This window comes from Chrysemys picta, chromosome 8 (genome assembly GCF_011386835.1).
Source record: "Chrysemys picta bellii isolate R12L10 chromosome 8, ASM1138683v2, whole genome shotgun sequence".
Taxonomy (NCBI): Eukaryota; Metazoa; Chordata; order Testudines; family Emydidae; genus Chrysemys; species Chrysemys picta.
In genome coordinates, this window is record NC_088798.1 from 11,955,639 (window position 1) to 11,978,054 (window position 22,416).

Sequence of the window (22,416 nt, forward strand, 5' to 3'; positions counted from 1 at the left end):
AGGAGCGGGCGGTGCCGGTGCCAGCCCGGCTGTAGAGGGGAGCAGCCGCTGCAGCAGCGGGGACGCCCCGTCCCGCTGACGTTAGTGCCTGAGCCAGCCCGGGCTGGGGACTCGCCTCCCCTGCGCTCCGCTGGCTGGGGCTGGGGCTGCCGCGGGGAGCTGGATGCCGCCCGCGGAGCGGGAGAAAGGGGGGCGGCGGCGCAGCGGCTCTCCGGCCCGGCCGCCGCCCCAGCCCGGGACAGGGACAGGGACAGGGCCGGGCGGCAGCCGGCCGCAGCCCCCCCTCGCCGCCACGGGCCGGCGCTCGTGCCGGGTGCCCAAGTGCGCGCGCTGCAGGAACCACGGCGTGGTGTCCGGCCTGAAGGGCCACAAGCGGCTGTGCCGGTGGCGGGACTGCGCGTGCGCCGGCTGCCGCCTGGTGCTGGAGCGGCAGCGCGTGACGGCCGCGCAGGTGGCTCTGCGGAGGCAGCAGCGCGCCGGGCAGGTGAGCGCGGGGCAGCCCCGCTCGGGCAGGGCGGCAGTGGCGGAGGGTAGAGTCCGAGTGCGGGGGGGGAGGGAGCAAATCGCCCGCCTGGTGAGATAAATCTTATATTGAGAGTTGCTCTATTAAAGGACTCAGGCGAGCTGGGTTCTGTGCCTGGCTTAGCCACGGGCCCGGTGTGCCTCAGTTTCCCTATCTGTAAAATGGGGGTAATGGTACTGCCCGCCTCTGTAAAGTGGTTTGAGCTCTCTGGATGAAAAGCACTAGGTAAGAGCTAGCATTACAGTATCAGTAGCTCTACCCCTGTCCCCTACTTGTTTTCGTTTAGTACAGCCTTGCACTTGGGGCCCTGGCTGAAGTTTTAGTAGATTTTAGAATGATGATAGAGGTTCACAAACATTTTATTGTATTTGTTAAATATGCCTGCAAATTTGAAACCTGGATAAATGCTCAACATATAATGCACTACTTCGGCTCCTACCATAAATCCATATGTCGCTACCTAAATAAGTAGCCAGGTTTTCACATGCCAAACACCTACCAACTCCGCTGACTTCAGTAGGTGTTCAGCACTCTTGATAACAGAGCCACGTATTTAGGTGCCCAAATATGGATGTCAGAACTTAACTATATTATGAAATATTTAGCTCTTACATAGCACTTTTTATCAGTAGATCACAAAGGGATTTACAAAGGAGGTAAGTATCATTATCTTTCCCTTTGGCTTTTGTTCTTAAACATCTTGGTTTAGGTATTTCTTACTATGTAATTGCTTTACTTAAGCTTCAAGAAAATAGAGCTCTGGGTAAAGCTCGAAAGTTTGTCTCTGTTACCAACAGAAGTTGGTCTAATAAAAGATATTACTTCACCTATCTTGTCTCAGGGCATTTAATATGAACTGTAGGATCAGGACCCTTTAATGCTGCTGTGTCTATGCACTAATAGTACTATTTTTGTATTATTTCTGTAGAATTAGACTGCATCCCCAAACAATTCTGGGTTGAAGTCTCAGTTCCTCTGTAATTATCCTAGTATTAAAGGACTGAGGGAAGTCCAATAGGCTAGCCTGACAAGCGTTTTCCAAAAGAATCGGCTATCCTATAGGAAAAGGAAATGGAGATTGTGATGTTCTGAACACTAGAAAAGGTGCAGAAAAGGGCAACTAAAATGATTAAGGGTTTGGAACGGGTCCCATATGAGGAGAGATTAAAGAGGCTAGGACTCTTCAGCTTGGAAAAGAGGAGACTAAGGGGGGATATGATAGAGGTATATAAAATCATGAGTGATGTGGAGAAAGTGGATAAGGAAAAGTTATTTACTTATTCCTATAAATACAAGAACTAGGGGTCATCAAATGAAATTAATAGGCAGCAGGTTTAAAACAAATACAAGGAAGTTCTTCTTCACGCAGCGCACAGTCAACTTGTGGAACGCCTTACCTGAGGAGGTTGTGAAGGCTAGGACTATAACCGTGTTTAAAAGAGAACTGGATAAATTCATGGTGGTTAAGTCCATTAATGGCTATTAGCCAGGATGGGTAAGGAATGGTGTCCCTAGCCTCTGTCTGTCAGAGGGTGGAGATGGATGGCAGGAGAGAGATCACTTGATCATTGCCTGTTAGGTTCACTCCCTCTGGGGCACCTGGCATTGGCCACTGTCGGTAGACAGGATACTGGGCTAGATGGACCTTTGGTCTGACCTGGTACGGCCTTTCTTATGTTCTTACGTAAGAACATCTCCATCTCCTGTTGGATGAAATCATGGTGCAGTAGCATGTCTGCTTTTTTTTTTTTTTTTTTGGCAGAATCCTGTTGTAATTCCTCAGTGGTGTAAAAGAAGATGGAGTGACTGACAAAAGTTATTTCCCTTTCTTAAATTGGCAACAAAATGAGTGTTTATTCAGGTAGCTAGATTAAGTTTCCAAATCCCTAACAAGAATTACATTTAAAAAGTTTGAATACGTACTCAGTATTCACAAAATAGGATGCTAACATTTGTCTTCATTTTGAGTGATATTTTCCTCAGTCCTTCAAAATACTTTAAATATTCTTGCTATACTAACTTTAGTAGCATCTTAGTAATGAAAATATAAGCCCCCAATCGACACTTAAAACTTAGTTCAACATGGCTATGATGCTTAGTGGTGTGAAAAAATCCACACTGCTGACTGAAGTAGCTATCCCAATCTAGCCTCTGCTGTAGACATAGCTAGGTTGATGGAAGAATGTTTCCATCAACCTAGGTACAATCACTAGTGGTGCTGTAGTTCCTACAGTCATGGAAAAACCCCTTCCATTGCTGTAGTCTGTGTCTGCAGTAGGGGGTGCGCAGTATAGCTACAATGGTGTAGCCATGTCACTGTGGTGCCCATAGTATAGACATGGCCTAAAATGGATTGCGTGGTTTATCTTATTTTCTCTTTCCATAACTCTGCACAGGTTAAGAAAGATGAAGATGAACATTCTCTGCTATCAACCAGTTGCAGATTAAACTATCAGCACTATCCCAAGAATACCAGCACCTGGGCCAAAAGCATACTGGCAGGTAAGGATCTGTTTATCTATAGCCTCAACTTGGCAAGATACTTATGCCTCCTTTTGAGACACTGTCCATCCCAAAATAGCCTTTGTAACAGTTGGCCTTTGGAATTTCCAAGAAGGATGCTCTCTGTCTCAAGGTAGAGTACATCCCATATTTCAGTTGAGGATCAGGTTTAAGCTAAAATTAAATGCGTAACTATTAAACCAAAACAAGTGCCCTGTCCAATTTAAACTGATGCAAATATGTGTAGACAAGGCCAAAAGTGCAATATTTTAACAGCATGGGCAATTAACCATTAGAACAGACTAGCAAGGGGTGTCATGGATTCAATCATTTGAAATCTTTAAATCAAGACTGAATGCCTCTCTAAAAAGATATGCCCGAGTTCAACCACATTGTACTTGGGCTTGAGGAAGGAATTATTAGGTGAAATTCTATGGCCTGTGTTATGCAGGTCAGATTAGAATATCATAATGGTCCCTTTTAGTCTTAAAGTGTGTGAATTAAATGGAGATTAGGCATAGAGCTGGGTGAAATTCTAAAAAATTCTTCATAGAAAAACGAGTTTTTTTCAGCGCCCCAAACTATCCAATTGACAGGATGCATTGTATTTGTTTTTATTTTTTTGGACCAAGACAACATTTCATTTAGACTTCATTTAGAAAAAGTAGAAATGTTTTGTTTCAACTCTGATTTGCAATAGCATTGCCATTCAAATTTGGCCAATTAAAAAACAAAAACAAAACACACCACCAAAAATGGGAACACATCTGAAATTGCTGAATTGAAATGAAAAAACTTGGGGGTGGGGGGGTGGGAAAATGTTTTGGTCAGTTCAAAACAATTTGAGTTTTTGATTTAATGAAAAAACTCAAATTGTTTTGATTTGAATTGGATTGGATTTCTTTGGGGGATTCATTCAGCCCCTGAACTGAAAAATCCATTATTTTCTCATTTTTACTTAGGAAGAAACTTTTCCTTTTGGGCATGTTATTCTATAATTGTCTTCTGAAGCAGATGGTCCTGGGCACTGTAAAAGACAGGATACCAGACTATACAGAGCACTGGTCTGATCCATTATGATAATTCCTGTGTTCCTAAGATATTGGCAGTGATGGATGTAGTAGGGCCATAGGCAAGAAGCTATGATACCTGCATTGACTTGAGTGGGAATGCTCAGGCCCTATCTTTGTAAAGCCCCTTGTACATTTTATAGCACTGAATAATTATTTAAATTTTAATCATAATGCAAAAAGTATAGTTCCACTTAAACATAAAATCCTAGCCTTGCTAGTAAAATTTTTGCAAACACGGGACAAGGATCATGACTTACGAGGAGAGGCTGAGGAAACTGGGCTTATTTAGTCTGCAGAAGAGAAGAATGAGGGGGGGATTTGATAGCAGCCTTCAATTACCTGAAGTGGGGTTCTGAAGAGGATGGAGCTAGGCTGTTCTCAGTGATGGCACATGACAGAACAAGAAGCAATGGTCTCAAATTGCAGTGGGGGAGGTCTAGGTTGGATATTAGGAAAAACTATTTCACTAGGAGGGTGATGAAGCACTAGAATGGGTTACCTCAGAAGGTGGTGAAATCTCCCTCTGTAGAGGTTTTTAAGGCCTGGCTTGACAAAGCCCTAGCTGGGATGATTTAGTTGGGATTGGTCCTTTTTTGAGGAGGGGGTTGGACTAGATGACCTCCTGAAGTTTCTTCCAACCCTAATCTTCTATGATTCTATGACTGCAAATGATCAAAAATATGTTTCCACTTTCTAATTTTCATCTTTGTTAGATAGTCCAGACTAGTCCGAGGGTTAGACAGGTTATCCCTTACATGATTCATGTAAGAATGAAGTGAAATCTATAAGTGACTGTTTTTTAAATAAATAAAACCTTTCAACAAATATTTCTAGGAGGCACTAAAATAATATTGTCCATTAAGATAAGTTCTTAGTTTATAGGACAGCAAGGTGTACCAGACAGAGCACTGGATTGGGAATTAGGAGCCTGGGCAAGTTACTTTCCTGCTCTGCATTTCCCCTCTCATCCTTTGTCTGACTTGCCTAGTTAGACTGTAAACTCTTCCAGGCAGGGTCCAGGGATGTCTGTTACTACATGTTTGCACAGCATCTAGCACAAAGGGGCTCTGATCTTAGCTAGGACCTACAGTACACTACAGTAATGTACAAATAATTGATTATGATAATGATAAAGAGTACTAAAGGAAGCTTTTCATTTGTTCTCCTAGGGTATAAACCTCCTTCACAGGAGAGCCGACTCCTCTTTTCTAACCTGAGTGAGAGAATGAGGAAACGAAGAACATTTGCAGATAAAGAGCTGGAATGCATAATGCTGGAGAGAGAACTTAGGCAGAGAGAACTAAAGGACTTGGCTCTAGCTCAAAGTCTACAAAGACCAAATGAAGACTTTTTACCAGGCACAGAAACAAACCCATTTAGGATTGGACACAGCCAGCTTTGTGACTCAACATATTTTAACCACTATTTGATAAATGTTTGGTTTCCTTTGATACATTCAAGCACAACGCTTTATCAGACTAGAGATTTTTTCCTGCCAAATGTAACTACTTTTACATCAGACCAAATCGAAAGCAACCTTTTACAAAAATATACCTTTACTAAGTATGCAGAGAAATATGCACAAGTGTGTAAGGAGCTGACTCAGGCCAATATTTTATCCAAAGAACTTGGCTCCTTTCAGAGCGATTTGAGATCGAAGGCAACAAAAACACAAGGAAGTTTTGAAAAAGTTAAAGGACATTTTGTATCCAACCAGAAGCAGGACATTGGCTCAGAAGTTTTTATCTTACAAAATGATCCTTCCATACCAGAAAAGCAGCAAGTGAGCCAACATGTGAAAAATAAGTGTTCTCTGGCAAAGGAGAACCTCAGACACGAATGCTATTCGGAAACGAAAATTAAAAATCAGAGCTTGTCATTTTCAGTGGAATCCTTGTTAAAAGTCTAAACAGGTATTTAGGGCCCAGTTCTACTACTTTGGAATTCAATGACAAAATCTTACTGACTCAATGTATCAACTGTGTGCCTGATTCTCTAACCTTTTCTCACATGGGTAGGGCCATTGACTTGAGTCTGATCATCATGCTCCCAATGAAGTCAATGCAAAACATCCGGTCTTTAGTGGGAGTTGGTTCATGCCCCCAAATGGGACTACTTGTGAGAGTAAGGAATACTTGAGTGAGTAGCAAGGTCAGGCTCAGTGTTGAAGATAGATTACTTTCAGAGTGCTGTTAGTAAAGAAAAATACTATGTAGTATTATTTTAATAGTCTGTTATTCTAACAATGTATGTTGTCTGTATATAAAATAGTTGTAGTTTTAATTTCTTTATTTAAAATACTATCAAAAATATATAGAACTACTGTAGATTTTGTAACTTAAACTAAACATGTATTGGGGGTGTGTGTGATATTTTGGCTTTTTTTTTAAATTACTTGTTAGTGCATGTTTTAATTTGCAAGACAATGTAAATGGGTGTGTTTGCATACTGAATAAAAGTGATAAGATGTCATTTTGTGGAAATGGAAAACCAGTTTATTTGAATAAAATGGGCTTAATTGATACAAAGTCTTAATTTGCTGATGTAATATGATACGAGGGCACATTTTTACACCATTGTTCAACATATTAAGGCCTCATTCAGTTGTCACATTGGAATTAGTCCTGGCTTATATCAATGAAGCCTAATCTAAAGTCCACTGAAAAGACTCCCATTGATTCACTGGTTGTTTAAGCTCACTAAAAATCAAACCCTAAAATGCATACACCCCCCCCCCCCCCAAAAAAAAAAAAAAAAGAGTCCAGCACTTGCTCTGTTTTCAGCATACATAATGGAATATTCAAGCAAACAAAATAATGTAATCATATTTAATATGTACACTTTGGCTTGACTATACAAGACAGATTCTGGGCCGCATCCTCAGCTGGTATGCACACAGATGAAATCTCTTAAGATTCTAATAGCAGCCTAGTAGATATTCACAGGCAGAATTTGCTCCCAAACTGGAGGGAGTATGCTACAGGGTGATGTGCCCTTGGGGAAAGGAAAAGACTTGCCAGTCACTTCAAAGATCCATGCTCACTCCTCACATAGGGCCACATTATGCCAGTGATTAACTAGAACTTCCACTAGCAGGTAATAGGGAGCTCTGCTTAAAAAATGACTTGTATCCAAATGGATTTTTAGGGACAGGGATTCAAGCATTACACGTGTGAGAATCTCATTCAATTAACAAGAAAACAAGCTTTTGCGGGGTAGCTTGAGGGGGAAGCTTGCCCTTGTATTGACTGGGTTATTCCTGTTTTTTGCACAGTTGAGTGTATCTACCGTAGAAAGATTGGTTTTCCCTTCCCCTACATCATCATTGGAGCTGCACTGCTGGTGGAAAAAACAGACATGATTTTCCTGGTGAAGACCAGGACCACAAGAGCTTTGGTTTCCAGGGCTGTGATGTTTTACATGAATTTAAAATTAACCTACAAAAATAAATTATATAAGTGTTGATGAGAACGACATTAGGGCCAAGTTTCTCTCCCCAGTGCTTGCCTGAGCAGCTTGTCTTGACACCAGGGAATCCATTGAATCCTCCCACTAAGCCACATAGTGGCAATGGAGTCAATCTGCTATTCACCCTACCAAGCAGGGCTGAAGGACTACAGGAATAATGTAATATCTGGTAGTCTAGCCCAAAGGAAAAGCTCAGATGGGGTTCCTGTGGCAGTGACCTCTGCACACCCCTTGCATGACCTCCCCAAGTTCTGCTCCCCATTTTGTGTCGCAGTGGTGGATTAATTCTGTGGTAAGAACAGGGGTTCTCTCTAGCAGAACAGACCCTTCCCATATGTAATGAGAAATCTTGTATTTGAACACCAACCAGCCCCTGAGTAAAGCAGCAAAATTCAAAGGTTTATTTTGTCAAGATCTCACTCCAAGGTCAGGAAGTTATCTTTTTTTCAACAGGATAGTTAATAGAACACAGGCAGGGTTTCTTGAATACAGTAGCAATAGTAAGAACCCAACAAAGATACGAGTGACTATATTGGATACAAATGGCCCAGTTTTACACCATCGTTCAAACACATTATATTATGCCACTTATAAACACACTCAAATCTGTTAACAGATTTCAGTGGTCCCCTGTCAGACCTATCTGAAGTCCTATTGAAATCAATAGGATTTATGCACCCACAGGGTTTACAGGATCAGGCCCAAAATGTTATATGTTTGACTATGATGTATCTTATTAGGTGCTGATAATTTTACATTTATTGGCCCCAATTCTAAGTTATTGGCCCTGATTCTAACTCTGCCAAAACTCCCATGGATCTTTGGGGAGGGGCCATCTCTTTGATGTGTTTATACAGTGCCTAACACAGTGGGGCTCTGAGCGACGACAGTGGTTCCTTCGTGCTACCACAATATCAGTTAATAATATTAAAAAACAACCAACATCACCAGATGTGGAGATGCAGAAAATTCTGAACACTTGCACAACACACAGTGAAACTCTAGTTGTAATCATAGCTTGGTTGGCAATGTGACCCAGAGCACCAATTGTTATCTAATGCAATGGAGAAGATAAATGTGAGTAGCAGCATCCTCTGAAATATTGTGAATCCAAGAGCTCATAAATATATGAGAAGGCCATCCCTGGGTTCAGACAAGTCATTTAGTACATCTGAAATTGAAAGCAATTCCATTTGTTTTCAAAAAGATGAGAAGATTTTGACTCCATGCTATTATACAGTCTGGACCTCGTACTCACTTATCATTTGTATTATGGTAGTGCCAAGAGACTCCTATCAGGATGCAGGCTGCATAGTGGTGGGCAGTGTACTAGTATACTAAAGGACAGTCCCTGCTCCCAAAAGCATACAGTTTAGATTAAATAATGTCTAATGATAAGTATTCTCTTAACTTTTCATAGTTATGCAGCTATGTTTGTATCCTTACAAAATGTTTTTTCAATAATGAAATATTAAGTTCTGATCTTAATCATGAAAGATCCATCTAAAACATTGGAGTAAAATTCAGGATTGAAAAATTTACCCTTTATTCTTAATCTTACAAAAATCCCATTGACAGAGGACTTTCTCAGTTAAGGATCACAAATTTTAGCCCACCATTCTCAAAGTCACTGTTCAATTACTTAATATAGGCTGGAACCCAGACGTCTGACTATGCAGCATAAAGAGGTTGGTAGAGCCATGCTTTGTGTACATTCTGGTTGATATACCATTCAGGTTTTTTAATTGAAGTGTTCATCCATTAAGTAAGTTTAAGTTGATTAAAAGCTCAGGAGTGTTTTGTCAAATTTTCCAAGCCCATTGAATTGAGTTAAAAATGTAATCAACTTAAAACAAATAGAACAAAACATTAATCTAATCTGTCAGTTTCAGATTGACTGTAAAGAAAACACTCTTCTTGTGACCCATGACCTTGATGCTTATGTTATAATACAAAGTCCCCCATCATAGAAATGGAACACAAAACCTTTCACAATTCATTTCTTCTCCACTTATGCAGCCAGTGTGGGCCATATCGGAGACTGTGTGTGTGTGTGAGAGAGAGATTTTATTTATATAGGAATTTTATAGTGCACATCACCATAGTATTTGAGTAGTAATCTGATGAAGACTAGGATCACAACTGATAAGGACCATATGGTTTTCAGTAAATGTATACAAGGGCATGGATCTGTAGAAGTCTTCTACAAGAATTAACTAAGTTAATGCACATAACATGCCATCTAGGCAGGAGAGAATATTTGTGGTATATAGTAACTGGCAGTAGAGCTGCTAAAAAAAAAACAAAAAAACCCAACAGGGATATCTTGCTAGGACAGATCCATAGCACTGCAGTACATATGGTAGCATATGAAATGAGGGGCAAAGGCATTTGTAAATATGCAGTGAGCTATTTTTTTTAAACCTCTTTCAATTTGACATGGAACTCATGCACTCCTGCCCTTTGCAGATGGCACTGGTATACTTAGAAATCACTAAGGCCTCAATCCAGCAAACCAATTAATCGTGTCCTTAACTCAGAAGCCCATGAGCAGTCCCATTGACTTCAATGGGATTATTTGTATGCTTAAATGCCTTGCTTGATCAAAGTCTAAAAATCAGTAATGTTATTGTGTACAAAGATTCAGGCTTCTGCTGAGAGCATGGTACTACTACTCATATCAGCAATAACTTAGCAGCCATTTCTGCACTAAGTTATTGTTTTGGAACAGTGGTTTTTATCATGTGTTCCATGGACCCCTGGTAGGGTGACCAGACAGTAAACGTGAAAAATCAGGACGGGGGTGGGGGAGTAATAGGCAGGGCCGGCGCTTCCATTTAGGCGACCTAGGTGGTCGCCTAGGGCAGCAGGATTTGGGGGAGCGGCATTTTGCCGCCCTTGGCGGCAATTCGGCAGTGGGGGGGTCCTTCCGCGCTCCGGGTCTTCGGCGGCAATTCTGCAGCGGGTCCTTCACTCGCTGCGGGACCCGCTGCCAAAGTGCCCCGAAGACCGGGAATGCGGAAGGATCCCCCCGCTGCAGAATTGACGACGACGACCGGGAGTGCGGAAGGACCCCCGTCTAGGGCGCCAACTGCACCTGAGCGCCTGGTGCACCCAGCATTCTCCTACACTAACCTTTTAGTTCACAGCTTGGCAAACACAAAAAACGTTGAGAAATGTGTGACAGGTGGTTCAAAACCAAAACCCTTGTCAGATCTCAGTCTTGGTAGCCTATTAGTCCAGTCTCCCATAGTAGTCTGACCTAGCATGATACTTGTAGCCAACCTGTAGAAACATTATTTCGTTTTTAAAAGGTTTTATCGCTGTGTTTCTAAACAATCTGAGTCTACAACTAACAAAGGTGTCATTCTCCCCAAAGATACTGGCATCTTCTAGCTTCTCTCCTGCCCCGCCTCCCGGCTGCAGCTCCCTCCACAGTATCCCCTACACCTTTCCCTCAGCCAGGGCTCTCCTAGGACTAGAAGAGGTGCAGCAGGCCATGGCTGAGGTGATTGCCTCTACTGTTATAAATTCCTAGGGCGGAATCCACAAACCAACATAGGCGCTGCTACACACTGCAGACCCATCATCAGTTTACCCCTGAGCAATGTGGTTATACCATAGAATATCAGGGTTGGAAGGGACTTCAAGAGGTCATCTAGTCCAACCCCCTGCTCAAAGCAGGACCAATCCCCAACTAAATCATCCCAGCCAGGGCTTTGTCAAGCCGGGCCTTAAAAACCTCCAAGGAAGGAGATTCCACCACCTCCTTAGGTAAAGCATTCCAGTGCTTCACCACCCTCCTAGTGAAATAGTGTTTCCTAATATCCAACCTAGACCTCCCCCACTGCAACTTGAGACCATTGCTCCTTGTTCTGTCATCTGCCACCACTGAGAACAGCCGAACTCCATCCTCTTTGGAACCCCCCCTCAGGTAGTTGAAAGCAGCTATCAAATCCCCCCTCATTCTTCTCTTCTGGAGACTAAACAATCCCAGTTCCCTCAGCCTTTCCTCATAAGTCATGTGCTCCAGACCCCTAATCATTTTTGTTGCCCTCCGCTGGACTCTCCAATATTTCCACATCCTACTTGTAGTGTGGGGCCCAAAACTGGACACAGTACTCCAGATGAGGCCTCACCAATGTCGCATAAAGGGGAATGATCACGTCCCTCGATCTGCTGGCAATGCCCCTACTTATACAGCCCAAAATGCCATTAGCCTTCTTGGCAACAAGAGCACACTGTTGACTCATATCCAGCTTCTCGTCCACTGTGACCCCTAGGTCCTTTTCTGCAGAACTGCTACCTAGCCATTCGGTCCCTAGTCTGTAACAGTGCATAGGATTCTTCCGTCCTAAGTGCAGGACTCTGCACTTGTCCTTGTTGAACCTCATCAGGTTTCTTTTGGCCCAATCCTCCAATTTGTCTACCAACGTAGCCCTCGACATAGACAGCGCTAGGTCAGCAGGAGAGCTTCTCCCATTGACATAACTACCACCTCTCAGGGAGGTGGATTAATTATGATAATGGCAGAAACTCTGCTGTGGGCATAAGAGCGTCTTCACTAAAGTGCTACAGCAGCACTGGGAATGAGTTAGGCGCCTGCCTTGCTCCCTGCTAAAAACAGCCAGAGGACGTGCTGCTGCTACCACACCTCCCTTGTAACACATATCTCAGGAGTTAATGCTCTCACCTGGGAGGTGGGAGACCCAGGTTCAATTCCCTGAGGTCTGCACAGAGTCTCCCACTTCCATAAGCAGGTTCTAACCACTGGGATATTAGGATGTGGGGTTCCCTCAGTCTGTTGAGACTCTTCACTGTAGATAAATAATGAAAGCATGATTGGGTCAGAGGGCACACAAGTGAGAATAACTCTGTAGTCCAGTAGTTAGGGCACCCTTCTTGGGGGCTGGAGACCTCAGGTCAAGTCCTGCTGCTCCAATCATTCTCTCCCTCACTCCTGTGCTTGGATTATTGGGACCAGCAAGTAAATTTAGTGCCATTAAGAAATATGGAAGTATTTGTGGGTATCTTGCTGGTGCTTTATTGATTTTCCTTCCAGTATAACTACTTCAAGCTAAAGCTAGTGACCTTCCCTAATGCACTTTGCTTTATTGTGTAGTTTCTTGTGTGCTTTGCACTTTTTATTTACACAATAAAAAAAGACTAGAGGGAAAACAATGTTTCTTTATGTTAGAAGTATAGTGGCCTCACAGGTCAATATTTCTTTTCTCCCTATGCACTCAGACTTTATTTATTTTTTTAAACACTTTGGCTTCTTTTAAGGAGATTTAAGTTTCAGAGCAAACCCGTTACCAGCAACTTGCTCAGCTTCATATTGCACACTGGGCTGATCACATTTGTTATGTCTACCAGCTGATAGAGTTTTCTGAAAATATTTAGCCTGTAATGCAACCCTCCTAGTCTTCTGTTTTTATTGCAAACATGCAATTAATCACCCTAATTGTTCCAATTACCCAGAAGCCCAAGTTATTATGATAAAAAATAATGAAATTAGACTATAGTCAAAGTTTGAAAGTTTAAATGTTCACTTGAGTAAAGTGAAAATGAATTCAACTACTATTTATTTGTATATAGGAGAAACCAGTGAGTTAGATCATGTAATTCTTCAAGAATGTAAATGAGCAATCTGAATAATAATGATGAAAGTTGCCATAATGTGCAAAATATTATTTGTGGATCTCAAAGTGCTTTACAAATTCTAATTGATTGTCATAGTACAACCGATAGGTAAGTGAGTATTGTCACACTAGTTATATAGATGAATAATCTGAAGAACAGAGAGGTTAAGTAATTTGTTTTAAGACTATACAATGAGTCAACGGCTGAGCTCTGAATGGAACCCATGCCCAAGCGTGGCTCTAATTACTAGACAACATTACCTCTCATGTAATACTCTTGCATGAGGAGGACTTGAGGAAATTAGCATACATGCACACAGAAAATAATGGGTAGGCAGTGTTATAGTTGCAAATCAAATCAACAAGACCAAAGAAATTAAGAGATAAACTACTGATACCCTTTACTTCTGTTGCTATATCTATCTAGGTGTTGCAATATATTATTCTAGGTTACGTAAAATAATTGTTTTCCATCCTTTGTCAATGCCCAGACCTACAGCAATACTGCAATATGTTGGTCCCATGGGGTCGTAGGTCTGGGTAAATGCTGATTTTTTAATCATACCCAGTGTATTTTAGTTAGGGTTATGGAACAAAATTTCAATTCAGAAAGTGAAACCAAAACAGTTTTGTTCTTATATAAATTAAAAACACAGTTAAGAAATTCCCCCAAATAGTCCCTGGGCTAAGAGCTTGGATACTGTAAATTTCACTAACTTGGCATAAATTTTCACACCTACTTAGGAAATCCTTGCACATAGATTTTAAAATTTAAATATGGACATAATCCTGACAACAGTGATCCGAGTGAGTAGGTCTTTAATAGTTGTGGCATTCCACGAAGGTTGAAAAAATCCCCACAATTCCAATCAGCCTTGAAGAAAGTAACTGTAGTGTAAGTGCTTCTCGTTAAAAGGAAGTGACCTTTGTATGTACAAAAAAAAAAACAAATAATGTGATTTTATTTTGCACCCCAGTGGCTGACCAGGATGTGTCTAGTGTTTGCTTGAAAACTGTTAGGTTTTGAAACAAGAGGGCCTGATTCTCTCCTTACATTAGTGTAACTCCATTGATTTCAATGGGTTATGCTTGATCAACACAGAGGTGAGTGAGAACAGAACGTGGCCTAGAGCATAGAGCTGAGAAGTTGTTTGGGCTAATAGGATTTGTGTATCTACCTCTGGTGTATGATTATTACCATACTTTCCTGGATGTATATTTAATACTGACTAACAACTGATAGAAGGTTAGTGTGGTCATTAGAGCTAGTATGATAAAAAGGAGTCCTCCGAGTCAATGGTTCTCAACTTTTCCAGACTACTAGAGGGATAGCTCAGTGGTTTGAGCATTGGCCTGCTAAATCCAGGGTTGTGAGTTCAATCCTTGAGGGGATGCTTTAGGGATTTGGGGCAAAAATATGTCTGGGGATTGGTCCTGCTTTGAGCAGGGGGTTGGACTAGATAACCTCCTGAGGTCCCTTCCAACCCTGATATTCTATGATCCCTGAAGCCCGAATCCTGCTGAAAGGGGCTGAAGTTGAAGGCCCACTGCCCAGCATGGAAGCATGTAACTTAGCTTCATGGGGCCCCTTGTGACATGGTTGCCATTTCCTAATGCCGATCCTATACTTGTGACACCTCTAAACCTGTCCTGCAACCCACCCAAGGGGTTGAGAAACACTGATTTAGAGGAGTTGATGTACCTCCAAGGGTACGTATACTCCTTGTTGAGAGCCACTGCTCCGAATGTACCTATCAAAGGGCAAAAAAGAAAATATGTATTTAGCCAATCCAGACCAAGTTCTTCTCCCGGCAATCCATGCAAGTCTTAGACAAGGCACACGTGCTTTGTGTTCTCATAGGAAAATGATTTGTTTTGTTTGGTTTTATTTCATTCCTTACGTGTTAGGTCTGACTTCAGTGGGCTTGGGATCAAGCCATAAGGCCCAGATTTTTAAAAGTATTTAGATGTCTATAAATGCAGATAAATTCTTTGTGGAATTTTCAAAAGCAACAAGGTTCAGAGCCTCAACTACACTTACCTTTGGGGATATGGGCCTGTGCGCCTAACTTTCGTTGAGTTCAAGGAGAGTAAGGGGCTTGGGGATGAATCCAGGGCTCCTACAAGTCCCCTCCCTTTATTCACCTAACTGATTGCAGCACTGTAGTGGCAAGTAATGGGCTAGGAGCCCCTGCTTTACCCACCATAACCAGACATTCACTCTAAGCAGGCAGAGTAGGGGCTTACAGGGGTTTTACTCCCCTGTCCAGCTGAATAAGCTGTGACAATCTAGCCCTATGCCTGTACATCACCTAGCACAGGGGTGGGTAAACGATGGCCCAGGGGCCGCATCCAGCCCTTCAGACATTTTAATCTGGCCCTCGAGCTCCCGATGGGGAGCGGGGTCCGGAGCTTGCCCCGCTCTGCACATGCTGTTGCTCTGTGTGGCTCCCAGAAGCAGCGGCATGTTCCCCCTCTGGCTCCCACGTGTAGGGGAAGCCAGGGGGCTCCGCACGCTGCCCCACCCCAAGCGCCGCCCCCCACAGCTCCCATTGGCTGGGAACCATGGGCATCCATGGCCCGCCATACAATTTCCATACTTAGATGTGGCCTTCAGGCCAAAAAGTTTTCCCACCCCTGACCTAGCACAATGCAGGCTCCACTCTGGTTGGTGCTTTATTATATTCATGGCCTACACAAAGACAAGTTGGAGTGTTTTGTGTGTTTATCTTTCTGGAAGGCTGCAATGTAATACTGCTTTATTTCTTAGAATCCAGAACTCCAATATGCAAGAACCGAAACCAGAGTGAGACAAAGGAGGCTGCTATTTAAGGCAGAGAGGCACAACTCAACCCACCTTACTCAGCCTGCAAAGAGCCAGCCTAGACTCCTGAGGAAGCACAGATCACATGCTTCCCTACAGAGTCCCCTAGCCAGGAAGCAGCACCAGGAATCCCCTTCCCTTAAAGTGATAACTGTCACTATGACAAGCTTTCACTACACCACACCGTTTGCTGCTAATGTAAGGCATACAATAAATGAAAAAGTAATCTTTCCTTCAAAAAGAGGACTGACTGAAACTGGTTTAGATGAGAACACAATCTGGAGTCACTCCATTAAAATCAAATGGAGTGAGATCAGAACCATGCTAGGTTTTTGCAAGAAATTTAGCTAATTTTGCATCTTCTCTTCGGAGTTAAATAAGGTAATAATTAGAACCTTGAAACGCCACCTCCCCAAATGCATCCGAAGAAGTGAGGTTTTTACTCACGAAAGCTCATGCCCAAATAAATCTGTTAGTCTTTAAGGTGCCACCAGACTCCTTGTTGTTTTTGCACCTCCCCAAAGCAAATCTTAAAATGTTTTCCCAGGAAAAATCATAAATATCTTTGAAAAATCTTTGCACTGAACAAATATAGTATTGCTCATAAGCTACAGAATTTCAATATAGTTTCAGTGAGGCTGGCAGAGTTTGAAGAGTAAGGCAATCTGTATTAACAGTACATGATGTATCAGTTGGTTTTGTTCATTGGCTAGACACTAAAGAAATGTAGCTTTCCATCAATTAGAGTTTAAACTGGCTGTACATAGCTACCCAGGAAGTTAAGAACAAAAAAATATATTTAAAAATGAAAGTGTATTTTTATTGGGGAAATTAGTCTATTGCACTGTTAAATAAGTATTTATGAAAAGCTATACACTACGTAATAGTAAGGACCAAACAGGTGCCAGTCAAATCTGTATACTTTGATTCCGATTTCAGCTGCAATCTGTGCCAATTAGAAAATTGAATGGAGTGACATAGTATATGAAGGAACATCTAATTTGTCATGCAATGTCAACATTGCTGGCATTTTAAAGTTCTTGAAGTTTCGGTCTTCAGCCAAGACTTATTAAATGTCCCAAAATCTCATTCAGAAGACTGAAAAGTGCTTTCATTGTTAATTCTCTAACTACAGTAGAAATGTGAATCGTAGGAGGACAACTTTGACATACATAGCTTTGCTAAGCCCCTTTAATGCCTGGATTTAACTTAAGTGTATGTAGTAGTTGAAGCCAGCTCGGATAGAAAAAGCTGTCCATTTCAGTGGTCATATTGGCTGAAATAATATTTACTTGAGATAATGAGTGGATGGCTCCACAATCTGACCTGTTTTGTTCATCACTTAAGTTTAAAAAAAGCTTGGGCAGAAATTCAAGTTTAGGATGTATGTATTTGGAACAAGCTAACTTGTGAAGTGAACTGAATCCACTATGGTGGTGTAATTTTAAACAATTGCCCTTTAACTGGCTGCCTGTCCCTGGTTGCCACTTCTAAAACGACAGCACTCTCTCTAGTTTTTTGTTACTATTCAGTAAATTGGTGCAATGTGAACTACAATACCTCATACTTCTTAAGCAGCCATGCTGCAATTTATTATAGTTACATAATTCATATCAGATACAAGAGCTAGAATGATAACTCAAATTCTTAAACAAATTCTTAAACAAAAAATATTCAAGGCAAACTACGGTGCCCTGTTTAGAATTTAGGGTTACATAGTTCAACGTTCACTCATGTTGGTGATCACTTACCCTTATGGATGAGAATATGGTCAATGATATGAGTAAAGATTGCGCAATCTGGCCCCTTTTTCATACTTATCTTGGGTGGGGGGCGTGTTTCCGACTTTCCTTCTTTAGCTCTTACCAATGGCACTAGTTGGAAACAGAACTGTTCCACCAATTTTAAAGTGTTTGCTTTACTTTTACAAAGCAACTTAATTGCTTTGTTGAAGCTGCTCAAGATCAGTTACTGATCCAGAGACATTTGCTTTGGAAAAGGGTAAATCACAGATGTGGGGCCCCATCCTGTTCTTGCTCAAGTCAGTGTAAACAGGCTTGGGCACGTGAGATACAATACTATACAATGGCCAAAAGCCTGGATGCCAGAGTGCTGTTAGTAGCTATAAATTGAGCCCTTTGGAAGCCAGCACCCTGGTCACTTAACACTCAGGGCACTGGGAGTACTTAGAGGAGGAGTTTGGAAGAGTAGAAGGGATCAGCGATAGGGAGCCTGATGAGCAGATTAGCTCTCCAGCTGGGCAGCTCAGAGAAGCAAACAAGCAGGATACCAGGCTGAGCCAAGGAGCAGGAAGGGGGCTCCACATGACAACTGCTATGCTATACCTGGAGTATTAATAATAGAGACACTTGATGGAGATACTCTAGTGCACAGGGTGTGCTGCTTACTGCCAGCCAGGGTGTACAGGAGCTGAAGGGTGGCCCCATTCACAATACTAATAAAAGAGAGTGTACCTGATCCAAAGAGCTTACAATCTGATTTCAGAAAGGACATAAAGGAAAGATGATGGTGAAGGAAGGGTGGGGTAATGGCAGTCAGATTATCTGGTTAAAGGGAGTAGATGTCTTTGTGGTATGATGCTCTTTGGTTTTTGTTTTTAATAAAATAAATAGGGCTGTTGATTAATCGCAGTTAACTCATGCGATTAACTCAAAAATTAATCACGATTAATCGCAGTTTTAATCGCACTGTTAAACAGAACATTTTGGATGTTTCTACATTTTCAAATATATTGCTTTCAATTACAACACAGAATAGAAAGTGTACAGTGCTCACTTTATATTATTTTTATTACAAATATTTGCACTGGAAAATAATAAAATAGTATTTTTCAATTCAACTCATACAAGTGCTGTAGTGCAATCTCTATCATGAAAGTGCAGCATACAAATGTAGATTTGTTACATAACTGCACTCAAAAACAAAACTGTGTAAAACTTCAGAGCCTACAAGTCCACTCAGTCCTACTTCTTGTTCAGCCAATCGCTAAGACAAACAAGTTAGTTTACATTTATGGGAGATGCTGCTGCCCATTTCTTATTTACAATGTCACCTGAAAGTGAGACCAGGCATTTGCATGGCACTTTCGTAGCTGGCATTGCAAGGTATTTATGTGCCAGATGTGCAATTAATTTAAATTTCGCAATCGCCACAGGGTGTATTTATTTAATCTAATCAATTCCTAGCCCAATCAGAAGGTAAGCATGTATAATATTAAATAAGCCCTTGATGTAAAGTGTAGACTATTACTCATACAAGTGGTCCTTGCTCACATTGGTAAGGAGCATTAGCAAAAGAGTTTGCAAGACTGGATCCAAAAATCATACACGAGAATTATTCTTCATTTGTATTACTGTAGCACCTACAGGCTACATTAGTGCAACGGGCTTCACTATCAAAACACAACACAAGAAGAGCCCCTGCTCGGATGAGTTTATTGTCAAAATAGACATGACAAAGGATGGAAGAAAGGAAGTATTATCCCAATTTCACAGCTAGGGAACTGAGGCACAGAAGCATTGATAGCTTGATCCTGCAATACGTTGAACACTTTGGCCCCAATCCATCCAAGCACTGAGGCATGTGTTGAACTTTAAACACTTGCATAATCCCACCAGAGTCAATCTGAAAATAATTGCATGCAGTTTACGTAAACCAAGAAGCAGTCTCTCCATTAAGAAGCCGCTGACATCTCAGACAGATGCAGGATGAAAGGCAGCAAGATGATTAGAGGAGACTATGGAAAGGCAGCATATGGGGAGTTTGTTTTTTGATTACAAATAAAAAAAAACAGCTCTTAATAAGGCTTCCAGGTCTTATATAGTAAAGTTACCTAATGGATGCATGTTCAGGCAGAACTAGAAGGATATCCTGAAGGCTCCGTTAGACTCAGAAATATCATGCTCTGCAGTGCAATGTGCGGCTGTAGATACTACAGGCTGGATCCACAAAGGGCATGAGCAAAGCTACCCAAGTGCTGACAGCAACGAACTGCTCAGCACTGAAGCCTCAGTGGGATCCTCCAAGTAGGAGTTCTGGACTGTCTGCTTAACTTGGCCGTGGGGCCTGATCTAGTGGCCGTTGTCAGAGCATGGCTAAACCCATACAAAACACAGCCAAGGAGGAGCCAGTGCTGCGGTCCCCCTCATGCCCAATAGCTCAGTGACCCAGAACCCAGAGACCACTCTGCCTGATTTGGAGCAGGGACTTGCGCACACGTCTCTGCCATCCCAAGTGAGTGCTCTAACCACTGACCTGTTGGGTATGGTAAGGATGCAACCTTCTCCTCCTTGCCTGAGACTTGTGTGGATTCGGTGTCTGAGAAACACCTGCCAGATCATCTCACCTGTGGGGCCCCAACAGGGGAATGCCCCATTTGAGGATCCTGATGGGAACTTGGCCCTGAGCTGTTCACCTGTCAAACGCAGGCACCCCAGAAATGTCGGCATCTACGGGCTGCGCAGCAACTGAGTGGGAGTTTTGAGGCTCTAAATTTTGGACTTAGGCACCCAAAGTAGCTATTAGGCACCTAGATCCCTTGTGGCTCTAGCCATGGTGCCTAGGGACTGAGATGCCTAAGTCACATAGCTGCTTTTGAAGATTTACCCCCAGAGACTGTCAATATGAAAAGTGGCAAGACAAATACATTTTACACCTGCAGCATTTCCCTCAGCTGTTGTAACCACAAACAGTAGCAGACTATTTAAATGCCCTTTCTGATTTAAGGCTTATTTGTCCTCTCCTATGGAAAGGGCCACAGAAGCGGGTTCTGGAGTAGGATACAACATGAGTGTCCCTGGCTGAGTTTTCCCTAAATTGTTGTGGTGAGCAGGATTTGTCATCCGGCAGACCAGGCAGCAGGTATGCCCTCCAACCCAGTTACAAACACAAATAGGTAACAGTATTAAAATAGTACCTGCAGGTCCCAGCCAAGAGCAGGAACCATTATGGTAGGCATTGTACGTATACACGATGAAACAATCCCTGCCTCAAAGAACTTACACAGTCTAAATAGACAAGACAGACAAAGGGTGGGAGGAGAAACTCAGTCACAGAGACTTGAATAAGGTCACACAGCATATCAGAGATAGAGCCAGCAAGAGTTCAAGTGACTCCTAGATGGTGACCTATCCATTAGACCGCCCTATGTCTCTGACTAGTACTAGCAATTCAGTGGCCCTACTTACGTGACTAAAGCTTACTTGACATGAGTAAGTGCAAGATTAGGCTCCAGCTCTGTTCACAATTCCCCCCCTCTCTGACACACACTTTTGGCCTCTTAACGCACTGCTACAACACAATGCAGAACAGAGCTTATTCTGCCTAGTTAAATTTAGTGTAATTGGATGGCTTTTTTTGCCTTAGGAAGATGAAGTTGGTATGGCTGCAGTAAAATATATTTTAAAAATGCTTTGCACTGGGGAGGAGAAATATATGACATGCAATCTCTTCTTAATGCATTGTGCTTACACAACTCATTAGGAGAGCTAAGAGCCCATTTGTGTCTGTAGGCTAGGCTAGACTGTAAAGTTACCTTGTGTAATATTCTAGAAACTCCTATAAACAGTAACCTGAACTAATGCCTTAAAAATGCTTTGATTGCAAAGAAAAAACGAATAAGACTTCAATTCTGCATATTGTGAAAAGTGATCTACAGAGACAGCAGAATTATTTTTATGCTGTCATAACTCCAGCTTCCTTTCAGAAAGAGGCTTCTGATAACTAAAGCTAAATCTGTAGGATTATGAATAAGTTTTGGAATAAAGTTTAACATTTTCAACTTCCATTCAGTCCCTTTCATGATCTTGTTAAAGAAATACAGCTTTCTTCATTGCTGCATAATTCAACAAATCTTTGTACTAAAACACCCAGCTATACTTCCTATGAAGTTTGAGCTGCAAAAATATGCCTATAAATATATAAATACAATTATAAAGATAGGGGACTTGATTCTGCCATCTTTACTCAGTTAATTCACAAATATTTCCATTGAAGCCAGTAGGACTATTTGCATAAAACAAATTTAGTAAGACACAGAACAAGAGTCCTATCGGCTATTAAGAATCTGTTGAGATTTCATATATGCTTCAAATAGAAACAAGTGGAGACTGTCAAAACATTCTTATTCCATTTTGTTAAAAATAACAAAATAATCTGCTCTTATTACAAGGGGTCAAATTCATCCCTTGTATAATCTCACAGAAGTCATTTACACCAAGGATGAGTTTCGCCCATTTCTTTATGGAATTTTTACTGAGTTTTTCATTTAAAAAGAGATTACTTTATTATTTGGGGGGAGAGGAGCAGGGGGGGCTGAGAGGTAACATATCCCAATCAAAACACTGTAATTAAATATTCCCTAAT

General features: G+C 41.8%; 1 protein-coding gene across 1 annotated transcript; it reads left to right on the top strand.

Moving 5' to 3' along the window:
- Nucleotides 1-163: 163 nt before the first annotated feature.
- LOC101941344 (doublesex- and mab-3-related transcription factor 2-like) lies at nt 164-6,620 on the top strand. Its single transcript, XM_005284841.5, has 3 exons — nt 164-484; nt 2,920-3,025; nt 5,268-6,620. The coding sequence occupies exons 1-3, from the start codon at nt 164-166 to the stop codon at nt 6,005-6,007; spliced, it is 1,167 nt and encodes a 388-aa protein (XP_005284898.5). The 3' UTR covers nt 6,008-6,620.
- The last annotated feature ends 15,796 nt before the right edge of the window (nt 6,621-22,416 follow it).